At 40.2% G+C, this 12,389-nt stretch overlaps 1 protein-coding gene and 1 long non-coding RNA gene across 13 annotated transcripts in view; one reads left to right on the top strand and one right to left on the bottom strand.

Annotated features, from left to right (window-relative positions):
- The window catches only part of LOC118428730 (netrin-1-like), a 41,353-nt gene extending 31,153 nt beyond the window's left edge, over positions 1-10,200 (top strand). For 10 of the 12 annotated variants that reach the window (XM_035838897.1, XM_035838899.1, XM_035838903.1 and 7 more), the window contains 5 exons: positions 1,131-1,319; positions 4,931-5,080; positions 6,661-6,711; positions 7,695-7,763; positions 8,616-10,200. In XM_035838897.1, the coding sequence (XP_035694790.1) occupies positions 1,131-1,319; positions 4,931-5,080; positions 6,661-6,711; positions 7,695-7,763; positions 8,616-8,938 (782 nt within the window). In that variant the 3' untranslated portion in view covers positions 8,939-10,200. The remainder of the gene's footprint in view (positions 1-1,130; positions 1,320-4,930; positions 5,081-6,660; positions 6,712-7,694; positions 7,764-8,615) is intronic. The other 2 variants (XM_035838905.1, XM_035838904.1) reach the window with 1 other exon arrangement.
- Positions 9,661-12,389, bottom strand: part of LOC118428734 — a 3,695-nt gene continuing 966 nt past the window's right edge. The window contains exons 2-3 of the long non-coding RNA XR_004832681.1: positions 11,963-12,064; positions 9,661-11,379 (exon numbers count right to left, since the gene is read on the bottom strand). This is a non-coding gene — a long non-coding RNA (uncharacterized LOC118428734). The remainder of the gene's footprint in view (positions 11,380-11,962; positions 12,065-12,389) is intronic.

Below are 12,389 nucleotides of genomic sequence, written 5' to 3'. Positions count from 1 at the left end.
CAGTGTATCAAACAGGGTTCCCAAGAAAACTGAGCCTTTAATCCAAATCGTGTTCCGGTGGATCACGCGATGATGGCGGGTTAAGACCAAACAGCTGGGATTTGTACTTGGAGTCGTAGCCAAGCCAGGCCGGATTAAGCCGGTATATGATCTTTGTGAGAGTTTCTGACGTCCAGTATCTGTGTCAAGGAGCAGGAAAAGGAACTCGCCTTTGCCACTATAGACATCACCTCATACTACAGTAATCGCATTAAAATGTAATCATATTTTATCCATTATTTCAGGGAACAGCCGAAAAGCATTTTCTTAAAGACCCAACACAAAAACAATTTGAACTTTCTTGCGCTCTTGTAAAATATCATTTGCACCTTTTTTCCAAGGTGATAGACCGATATAAAATCATACAACAGTCTTCTTACACAAAACCATTCATACCAACCAATGAAAGGAAGGCAGACATTAATAGATGTCTTTATTCCCTCAGATGTTCCCACATTCACCTAAGAAATTCATCCTGGTTGGTCAATTCTTTCTGGTATGCTGGCCATTGTGTATTTCGATGTAGAATTTTTGTTCGGCACAGGAAATGATATAGACATTGCCCTCCTACCTATGTGTACCCTCCCTGTTTAAAGACTACCCCCTTTGTACTGGAGGGCAGGTAGTATTTTAGCAGAGCCACCCTGGTGGTCAGCGTAGTGGCTATTTGTAACAGAAAGTGGTCATTCTATGCTCTTTCGGCAGAGTCATCTTGCTCACGTTTCACCTAAGTGCTTGTAGACATCCTGACCATAAGCCTTCAACATGGTCGGTGTTACTTACTGTTAACAAGGGTCGTGTTAAAGGAATGGAGTGCTTGATGAAGTGGACCATCTATGGGCCGAACCCCAAGTGTTCCACCCTTTACCTATCATCTCCAACTTTCAAAAGAATCTGAACTATTTGGTTTATTTTCTTTTCAGCATTACTAGACCGTTTGTCTATTTACCCGACTTTTGTGCCGGAGACAAAGGCAAAAAGCTAAGCTTACTCCTTCCTCCTGAACAGGCTTGTAACCTTTCATCCACGTACAAAGACAGAGAATATCATGCCGGCTTCTTATGTTTCTCGGCTTTTCCCTCCCTTTTCAGCATGCAACTGTAACCTACATGCCCGTCGGTGCCGGTTCAACATGGAACTATACAAGTTGTCGGGGCGGAAGGGTGGCGGCGTGTGCCTGAATTGTCGGCACAACACGGCCGGACGCCACTGTCACTACTGCAAGGAGGGGTTCTACCGGGACGAATCCAAACCCATCACACACCGCAAGGCATGCAAAGGTAAGCGACACGATCTCGTGCCAGGTATCCCGTCATCAATTTCTCCGCACCTGTGCAGGGGTGATGAGAGACGCGTTAGGAATGGCAATGGGAAAGGGCGAAAGAAAAACACGTCTTTCAAGGCTGGCATTGGGGATGAGAAGAGGCGCGGTAAATCTGCTTTGATGCATTTATCCGACAAAGTAGCGACACGTGTCTTTAAAAGACGTCCCCGAAACTCTTACGTCTCTTTGTAGGGATGAAAAAGAAACACCTGATGTTATCAAACTAATTACATCTCCTCTTTCAAATTGTAGGTTATTGTAGAAACAGAAGGGGGAAAAATACTCTCTTGGTCAAGGGGATTTTTTTTCTTTTTGGTGTCAGGCACAATTGAGAAGAGGCAGCCTTTTATCCCTAACACTTTCCAAGCAACAGTTTGTTGACGGTAAAACCTTGCAACAACTTTGCAAAAGGTTACACTAACTCACCTCTCTCAACAATCCATGAGAAACTTGACAGTTCCTCTGTCTACCTTACGCACATCTGGCACGAACACTTGAATAGCTGCGGACCAAAGGCCAAGCTTTGCTTGTGATTCCTGCCGTTACATGACCCACAAACAAACTTGAACTCAAACAAGGAGCCTTTACAGAGACGGCAACACCATGGTCGTCTGTGCACACAAAGATTAGTCCCCGCACAATTGGGCAGGACCAAAATACTTGTATCAATTCTGTTTTGTTGGTATAGCCGATTCATGGATTATTTACCTTTTCAACAAAACCTTGCTGCCTGGCATATTTTTCTGTGATTTGCCCAAGACACTGGCTTTCATGCCCACGTGGACTCGGGTCCCTGGATAAACTGTAGCCACAAAGACAGTGCCCCACCCTTTCTTCTCACCTGCACAGGTATAGGAACACCTGGTCGCACCTGGCCACAGTTATGACAGCAGTAGGGCCGAACACTGAGACTATTGTTTTTGTCAATGTACTGGCTGGAGGTGTGACATGTACTGTGAAATTGATGTGCTTGTCAAGATGGAGCCACAAGAGCAAGAAATATGATCACGTTTACAGTAACCCATGCTTAGGAGCATGTGGCATGTGGGGCCAGAAAATTGCAATTGTTTCCACCTTACAAGTACTTAACACTGTATTATGAAAGGATCCTTCCTTTAATTCACCTGCATGGGGTTTACAAAAAGGGGGAGATCTCCGTTTTAATCCATGATAGAAGCATTGAGACTTACAGCTAACAAAATTAGTCGAGAAGAGGTAATAACTAATGTTGCACTGCATGCCCTTGTCACAACCCTCATTTGTCGTTTTATTTGAATTTCTGGTTTGATTTTCGTTGGTATGATTTTTGATTTGAATGTCTCCTGTGGTACAACATGTCTTGATTTTTTATTATTTTTAATCGTTTTTGGTGTAACAGACTTGATACTTTCAAACTCACCCTCGCTCTAGAGCCCAAGCTGCTAACAATCGTTATAGTTTGCAGCAAGCAACAGCATGATTTCAGGCATAACTAACAGGGTTACATCATTTCAAAGCAACGCAGCCTTTTACACAGAAAACTCCAAAGAAAAGAAATACATCAGTCTAATGGTGAATGTACTGATCTAAAAAAAAAATCGATGCTTTCAAAGTTTGCAGGGCAAGAATTAAATCCAAGCATATATCTGTACATATCAGACTGTACTTTGAAATTTTGGCACATCAGAAAAAAAGAATGTACTTTTAAAAGAATGTACGAAGCTTGGAGATGATACTTAAGATGCCCTGTGACCAAGAATGTGACCTAGACCCCGAGATTTTTTTGAATTTTATTTCTATTATTATTTCAAATTTCATTTATACAAGTTTCTGCTGTCTTTTGCCTCCACTGTCCTCTCACAAACCCCCTAATTTTGAATGTTGCTGTCTTCCTCTCCCTTCTCTCTGAGTGGTGATTGTTTGTTCTTTTGTTTGTTTTTGTTTAGTCTGCTGTGTGGTCGTTTTCTGACCTCCCGTTTCTCCTTCAGCACACAGGGCCTGACTAACTGGTAGTGGTGGGGTGGTTGTTAGTGTTAGTAGGAAGGTGGGAGGGGGGCAGCGTTACATGACTACACCAGGGCTTTCTCCAGCTAAAAAATCTGTCCGTCTCAGTCACAGTATGACGGAAAAAAGGCTCGCTGTCAAGCCTTGATTTTGAACTTGCGTTTACCCTCTGAAAGATTATTTAACGCAGTTTGAGGGTTAAAATTCAAAATGAGTCTTGAATTTGTGCAAGTCTTGTGGCACAAGTACGGATGATAAACTGGATAGTGAGTGACGACCAATCAAAACATCATGGTTAAATTTTTTCGGTAATGAGCAAAATTCCATCCAGGGTATGGACCAGGGTTCTAGCCAGTGTCCGTCTTTCCGTCCTCAGAATTTAGCAGCTGGGGACAGACAAATATTTTGCCTATTCCGTCCTCTGTGACAGACAAAAAACAGCAAAGATGTTTAAGAAGGGAATGAAATTGTACAAAAATTCAGTACAGATGCCATTAAACCAAGCAGAGTCTACTCTACCAGCAAAATTTGCCCCTCAAAATGCAGGACATAGCATTTGGAGGGTCTAGATTTCAAAATTTTCCTCCTGGACCCCTTATGATTGTTGTGCCTTCTGCGCTCGAGAGGATTTCCATTCAAAATACTGGGGACGGAAAAAAATTCAGGCTGGCTTGAACACTGGTATGGACTGACAGAGGCTGGAAAGAGCCCTTATCTCCACAGACAGTGCTAATCCTGTTGGGACAAGGACAGGAAATAGCCAATTAATTAGTAGTGGTCTAAAAACTAGGACAAACTCACCAACCATGCAGGCTTCAAGGATATCTTCCACAACTACTAATTCAGTAACAGTAACCTTCATTGAGCGATTTGAGGTTAAGTCAAGAATCTTGCCAGCAAAAACTGTGAAGCCTAACATTTGTTAGCTTGTAGATATGGCTGGTACGATTTCTGTGCCAGAGAGCCAGAAAAAATGTAACCATCCATTTTAATTGCTGAAATCATGGCATCCACAGGGAATTCTTAGTGTTTCAATAATCTATTGGTTATATCACAGGGCACTGATTTTAGTTACTTTACAGTAATTCACAGTGATTTCTGATAGTGGACCTCAAGTAAAGTATAAACTGTATTATGTAGGGTCAGTACGGGGCCACCAGGCTCAAAGTCTGCCTCGAAAACATTTTTCTAAGATCATTGAAATGATGATCAGAAAAAAAATGCCCTTTAACTTCTTGGTTCTTGGATTCTCTTAATTCTTTTCCTGACCTGAAAAATTTGTCGCCGACAATCAAAAGCCCATCTTTGTGAAATGTTTATCACCAAATGAATGTTGATCCTTTGGTAGCATTAGTATTTAGGTAAAAATGCCTCTTCCTAATATCTTTTCATTTCAACTGACTTCACAAATCTGAGAATAAGGAAATCATATTGGAGTGGCATATTACTATTGTAACAGTAATTTAGCCAGAGAGAAAACAACTGTGAGCCTGGGTGCCCGTACTGCCCGTACTCTGTGTCACAAAATTGGAGACTAGTGTTACTCCTGTATTCATGTCTCCTGTCCTCTGCTTGTCTGTTTAGCCTGTGACTGTCACCTTGTGGGGGCCTCCGGTAAGACATGCAACCAAACCACGGGCCAGTGTCCGTGCAAGGATGGCGTAACTGGCCTGACCTGCAACCGCTGCGCCAAAGGCTTCCAGCAGAGTCGATCGCCCGTTGCCCCCTGCATAAGTATGTTCTTCTCCTTCAACCATATGTGCTGGTGGCTTTGCTCGTTGTGAAACTGCCAGCACCGTCATTGCTTTACACTCAAAGGTGAACCATGACAGGCTTCGATATGTCTTCTGAAATCATTTTTCAATTCTTGAAAGACTCTATTGTCTCGACCAAAACTCTAGATTTTTGAAAGACTCAGATGTCTTCATTAATACTCAATATTTTTGAGAGACTACAATGTCTTCACTAAAACTTGAGATTTTCGAAAGGCTTTGATGTCTTAACTAAAACTAAAAGATTTTCAAAAAGTGTCCATGTCTCAGCTGAAGAGTAAAATAGAGAGTAAATTTGGCAGTTATGAATTGGTTTAGGCTTGTTGGCTGTTCATGGTTCACATAATCAAGCCTGAGTCTGCATGTATTTGTATCTCATGATGAGGCAGATGTTGAAGTTTGCTATATTTCTTGCATCCATCCTTCATCTGTGCACAAGACTTATTTCTTCTACCCCCCACCCGATCTCCTTCCGCCATCTCCACCACCATTTTTTCGTTTTCAAACTGCGCTTTGCAGGAAACCAATGACGTCCCCCTCCCTGCCCTGTCGTGTTGACGTCATTCCCAGCATATATTTTTCATCATCGTTGATGTAGCGCAGCCTACGGGTACTCAACTATTCCTGCAGAATTTTGTCCATCAGCACAAAAAGATGGAGAATTCCACTGGCTTACAAGATGGCTGTGCCATAAGCTTTCCCTGCCACCGTTACCCTTTTTTTTTACACACTTTAGAGTCTTTTTGTCATGCTCAATGTGTTTTGTTCATCCATCAGTTCAATGCAAAGAACAGGACAAAAACACAAGGTGGAGAGTGATGGGTTTGAAAGAATCAAGTCTAGTAACACAGATGATGAATGTGATGAGGACAGATTTGTGCCTAATGATATTTGATAGCCATCCTACTGAAGTTCAGTCCAACTCTGTCTGTCTGGTCCTGTCACACAGCACAAAAATCGATTGCTGACGTCTAAACGACATTTTGGTAGTAATGTGCCCGGTGTCCTCTTGATCATCGCACAATTCATGAGGATCGTTCGATGTTCACAGGACACCGACCCCCATTAAATGTAAGAGCATAAATTTGCTGGTGAAAAATAAGCGGGCACTCTATCGATTCTAAAATGTTGATTCTAAAATCTAGCAACCGGCCAATCGACAAATACTATTGATGCTCATGGACTGTGTGACAGAAGCTGAACAGTTAGAAATACATGATAATACATAATCATGGATGCACAGTCACTGTCTCATGTTTTTTCATAAACATAACTCAATAAAAGTTCTTATGGTGTTCACCAAATCCATTGGCTATGAATGAATACTTAGAAGAGCTAAGCGCAACATTCGAATATTTTGGAACTACCAATACCTATTGAGCATTTGGGATCAATGTGGTCTGTGCAACCAATGTCTTAATATTTTACATTATCAAAAACTATTTTAAGCATAACGAATAACTGCATATCATAATGTACGTTAGTTGCATACAGGATTTTAAAGTTTAGTAACAACCATTCCTATCTGCTTTCTTCCAACAGAGATCCCGAGAGGGCCAACAAGTGTGCCCAGCCCATCCTATCCCAAACCAGGTATGTGACTATCTTGTCTCATCATATTGCACAGAACGATACGATGATGATGATCAGATAATAAGGCCAGAGCAAGTAAGATTTCCGGATGAAAAATGTCAGTAATGCCTACTGTGTTCAAAAATTCAAATTGCGGAAAATAAGTTTGACCTCTAGGAAGCCATAACTTTCAGCCAACCAAGGTAACTCTTTGGTAGGAAATTTGAATTTATCGTCATTTAGCTCGTTGAAGGTTAACTTTCTTTCATTGAAATTTCTTCCTGAAGAAAGTTGAGCTGTAATTTCCAACACAAAAAATTGGGCATAGAATTGATATCATATTTGCAATTTCAATGCTGAGAAATGTACATATTAAGTTCAATTTATAGCAACTTAGGAGTTAGAATCAGACGTTTGAATCTCGAAGACTTATGCACCAACAAATTCAACTATTTGTTTTCCATATCTTGATTATAGCACGTTCAATAGTAACTTTAGATGTAGTCAGAGTACCATGCATAAGAACTGCATTGAAGGAATGACTGATGAAGAAAACACCATCAAGCGAAAGAAAACTGGCATGAGAATGGCACTACAACTGTACACATAGTGCAAATCTGGTCAAAATATTATGACCAGCGCAGACGATTTCAAGATTTCTTAAATTTCCCATGGCAAGTTCAATGTCATCCCTCAAGATGTTATCTTAATTGTCTGAGGTTAGCAAAACACGATAAGGAGTATTGGTGAAGTTCAGATACGTTCCTTCAAGCTCAAGAGAAATGTCTGAAATTTGTAGGCCGAATTTATCGTAAATCTAAAAATATTCAAGGTGGTTTTATTTTATACTTTGTGATTCTACTGTACCACAGAATTGTTTAAACTTACTACATTTAGAACAAATCTCCTTAGAATTACATCTTCTACTGTGAAATCAAGTACCACAAATATAAATGAATTTACTGTATTGTGAACACTATTTCTTTCTTTTTCCTGTACTAAAGATGAACGGTGTCCAGAATGCATGGGAGCCAAGAAAGTTAACAGGAAAAACTACTGCAAGTCAGGCTATGGTAAGTACAGACCAGCATATACAGATACTGGGTGTGCTTTCCTCATCATTGTGGAGAAAAATCTTTCTCATCATGTCACACATCCATGATTCTATCAACAGATGACAGTATGGAGCACATGCTGGTTATACTTGAAAATTTATGTCTAGGTATAGAACTGTTGGTGCCAGTGTGAACTATTTGCCAGTCACACCAACGTGCGAAACCTGAAGTTCAAATCTTACTTGGTGACACACCAGCATCCTTGTCTTTGAGCAGGCTCAAAAAGTGGAAGGGGGGAGGGGGGTATTGTTTGGTCAAGCCTGGCACAACACATACTCCTGACAGATGACAAGTCGCCACACCACACAATCTGTCTGCCCAACACTTAACAAGCAAGTAGAACATTCTATAACGGACACTGATATACTGGCCTGTCTGAAGCTGGCTCTTTCCTGTTTACACGTCAAAAGATGTAACAGAAGATACAGCCAGGGGAGATCTTCATCTCATTTTCATTCTTGATAAAACGCGTGCGTGAGGGGGGGACAATTACCAAAATATTTGGAGAAGGCGTAATTGGGGTAGATTTACGAGCCCTTGGCATGGGCAGTACATGTCCCATATGCCAAGGATGCCTGTGCAGTCCGATCATTGTTCAAAATGTTCGGATTCTCCGAAGCCCCATCTAACCCTCAACTGGCCCCATGGCGCCAGCCCCAAATTTTTACCATGGTTTGTCTGTATCTATTTTCAGCTCTCATATTTGCCAAAGCAATCCTCAGAGGAAAACATAGCGAAAAAGGACTATAAAGAACGAATAACTCAATGATGTAATTTTCTAACCATATGTTCTGTCTGTTTTATCCCCAGTTATCCAGTGTAGCATACTGTCGAGGGAGATCCTAGGGGAATGGACTAAGTTCACCATAAACGTTGGGACTATATTCAAACGCGAGCAGAGCTTGAAACTTCGGCGCGGAGACCAGTACATGTACGTGCGGCAGTCGGATCTGCAGTGCAAGTGTCCCAAGCTGCGACTCGGGCGCAAATATTTGCTGATGGGTTCGGTGGACAGTAACAACAACAGAGAAGGCCTGACGCTGGACTACAGAAGTACGTCCATACCCTGGCGGAACAGATGGGGGAAGAGACTCCGTCGGCTCCAGCGGCGCCAGAAAGATGGCAAATGTTGATTCAACCTTCATGCCATGTGGAAACGTTTTTATTTTTCTCTTGGACATAATAAAAACCTGACTAAAGACTGGATAGGACCAGTGTGTATGGCACACATATGTCAGAACTTCACACACAGAGGATTACGGCAGAACTCTCGGACTGGATTTACAGATTCTGCAGAAGTATACGACAACCCGAGACCCTTGTCAATAGTGTTGTCTGCAACAGAACGCAGGGAACTCTTCTTCCCTTTTTACGTTCTTGTTTTCTTTTTTGTTGGAACATATCAGAGTAGTTAAAAGCTGCACGAAAAGAATTGATCTAGTGGAAGGTATATGACATTGTCTAGTATAAAAAGGACGAAGCCGTTATTTTTCATTCTTCACAACTTCACCACTTGTTTCAAATACTTTTTTTATATATTCATCAGGCACTGTTCTGGCTATTGTTGCATCAAATACAACAACTTTTTCAGCATGTACTTTGTATTTCCTTTCGTATAATAGAAACCATGACCAGTGCCATCTTTGTAATTTTTTACAAAACACCACATAAAGATTTGGTAATTTTTTTGGCGACGCCTCCAGGGAGGAGGCATTTTTCTAGCTGTAATTATTCTTGAGGTTGGATCCATGAAGACAAGGAAGGATGTAACTGATGATGGCTAAGTAAAAACTAGAGTAAGGAATATTTATGATATGAAGAAATAATAACAAGTAATTCAGATGCTACCATTGAGCAATAATTCTTGTTTTATTTGTATTGTACTAATGACAAAATAGACAAAACTTGCAAGTGTAAGTATATCGATGGATGTGTGTGTCAGTGGCTTGATGTCCTGTACAAAGCTGAGGCTTGTAACGTTTCACAACTTCCATAGACTAGCCAGAGTCGTGTACATGTGGTATTTTTGCTCCTCATTCTTGTTGCCAATTCGTAGTGTGTAGATAAATGCTATACTCGCTATTTATTACATCTTACCACCCCCGAAACGGGGGGTATAATATTCTAAAAAAAATGTTGTCACTGTAAAAGATCCTGTCTATTATTAAAGGATGGGTGAGGAGAAATTGTATCTCCATCAGTATTTGCCCCTTGCTTTAGGCGTCCGTTGGTTTTGCCAGTGAGATACGAGACTGAAAGGCTGCTAGGGGGACGTGTTGTCTTTTCATTGTCAGTGACGTGTTTGTTTATTCATTCTAATATAACTGTGGACTCTGTACAAACTAACCAAAAAACAATGGATTCAGAACTATTAAATGTAAATTTATGTACAAGATTGCAATGCATTGTGTCAATTTTATGTCTACGACTGATTTACACCATCATAATACAACCTATTTCCTGTGATGGCCACAAACGTTATGATAATATAATCAAGCTCTGTATCTAAGTTAAAATGCTTTGTCCATCCCTTTACTGATTCAAAAGAACATGATTCTTGTTGTAACCGAATAAAAATACTGGGACTAAAAACAAGAGTGACTAAATTTTGCCTTGGAACATGGAAAAACACCAAATGAACAAGATTTTTATGCAACACAGGAGGCATTTTTAAAGAAGTTTTGTGGCACTGTTGATAAAAGTACAGAATTGAATTGTCCTACAGGGGAAGGCTTATATTTACTGATCTCTGAATTATCTTATTACCATAGACCAATGACATTCTGCTGACAGAGCTACTATCATAAGATACCTTGTTTTCATTCAAAACTCATTGCTGGAGGGTGGAATCGATTATGAAGCTACAAATACTGAAGATACAATGGAGATTTTGGCAATTTTCACTCTCATCTTTGGTTTTGAATGTCAACAAAGATGGATCCAAGCTACATGTAAATGCCAACCATGTTGTTTGTCCTTTCTCACCCAATGGACAACGAACATGCATCTATCAGTGCTAGGGAAAAAGGGGTACATACAACCTATATACTCATATAGTGTCAATCATTCCTCACTCCAAAGATAGGCAAATAAATTTAGTCTTTTCAAATGGTACACTATGAATGACAGAATATCAATCAATCCATGTCATTCTACATCAAATTAATTACTAATGTGTCCGACATTTTTAAAAAAAGGTGCCTGACTGCCATCTTACAGAACTGTACACAAATGATGGTGACTGGCAATGGTTTGGTTAATACTACAAGCACAAATGACTGAAGTGCAATTACTTGTAAATCTTCAAACTTTCATGGCGGTTTTATTTTAGAAGATTTCGTGGTCACCAACACAAATACGTCCCTTGCATGGTTACTGCAGTGTACTACAGAATTTAAAAAATGCCTTTTCTCTCCTACCTTTAAATAAAACTGCAGAGAAAGTAACTTAGTTTACAGTATAGTTTGATTGCTGTTGGTCAGAGTTGCACATACTGTTGGGTGTGTCCAAGGAACAAGCATGTTGTGTCTGGTTACCTTGGACTGGTGACAATTGGACTGCAGGGTTTCACCATCTAAAAACAGAGATACGAAATCCCATGATTGTTTTGTCTCAAGATATACACAATGTAATGCTAGTTCAACTTTCTCCGTGGGTTAACCTATGTCCGTTGTTTATAAAAACAAGGTATTAAGGGTTATCAAGTTGACTGATATGATTTCAAACTACGACATTTTGAAAATATTGCTGTTTGAAACCACAATTCATCAATTCGATATCCCTAAATACATGCCTTGTTTTTACAAATGACGGATATAGGTTACTAGTATCCCGCGAATAAAGGTGAACTAGCATTACCCACATGCATGTATCTGAAAATGTAACCATTCAAAACCACATGGATATTGGTAGCTGCTTTTTTGGGGTATTCTTTTCTTATACTTGAAAAGAGCAAAAACAATATGTTTGTATCACACAAGTCATATTGTTGGTTGCCCTGGTCAAACAATATGCCACATTACATCCCAGCTATTGAAAAAAAGTATTATATCTTGCTTCTGAATTAGTAAAAGTTGGCAGGTTCACCATTTTTCTTTTACTGGTAGACTCAAATGACTTATCAAAAAGAAAGATTGAATGCATGCACAAGGACTTACCTAAAGTTGTGTCTTACTTTAGCCTGGGGTAGTCAGCTTACTTTGGAATACAGGCCACCACCACAATGGCAATCAGAAGTAAGACAATCACCACAATCATTCCTGTAAAAAACAACAGGCACAGAAGTATGACCACAACAGTCCTCCCTGCAAAAAACAACGGGCACTGAAGTTTGCCCGATACAATCTATCAACATGCATATAGATGGAGGTTACATATTCAGGTAATAGAATGTAGGATGGACAAGACAACAGTTACTCAAGCAAATGGATAGATTTATAAATGGTCAGAAGTTTCCGGCAGCATCCACTGTTGGATGTCCAAGTTTACAATTTTTTGTCCTTACATCATCCCTAGTAGGAAAAACATACTGTTTTTGCTGGTATGTTCTTTCCTCTTACTTCTTCTGGCAGCAGCCAAGCAGAG

This window comes from Branchiostoma floridae, chromosome 13, assembly GCF_000003815.2.
Source record: "Branchiostoma floridae strain S238N-H82 chromosome 13, Bfl_VNyyK, whole genome shotgun sequence".
NCBI classification, from domain to species: Eukaryota; Metazoa; Chordata; class Leptocardii; order Amphioxiformes; family Branchiostomatidae; genus Branchiostoma; species Branchiostoma floridae.
The sequence above is the reverse complement of the archived record's forward strand: the minus strand, read 5'-3'. Positions and strand labels throughout refer to the sequence as shown.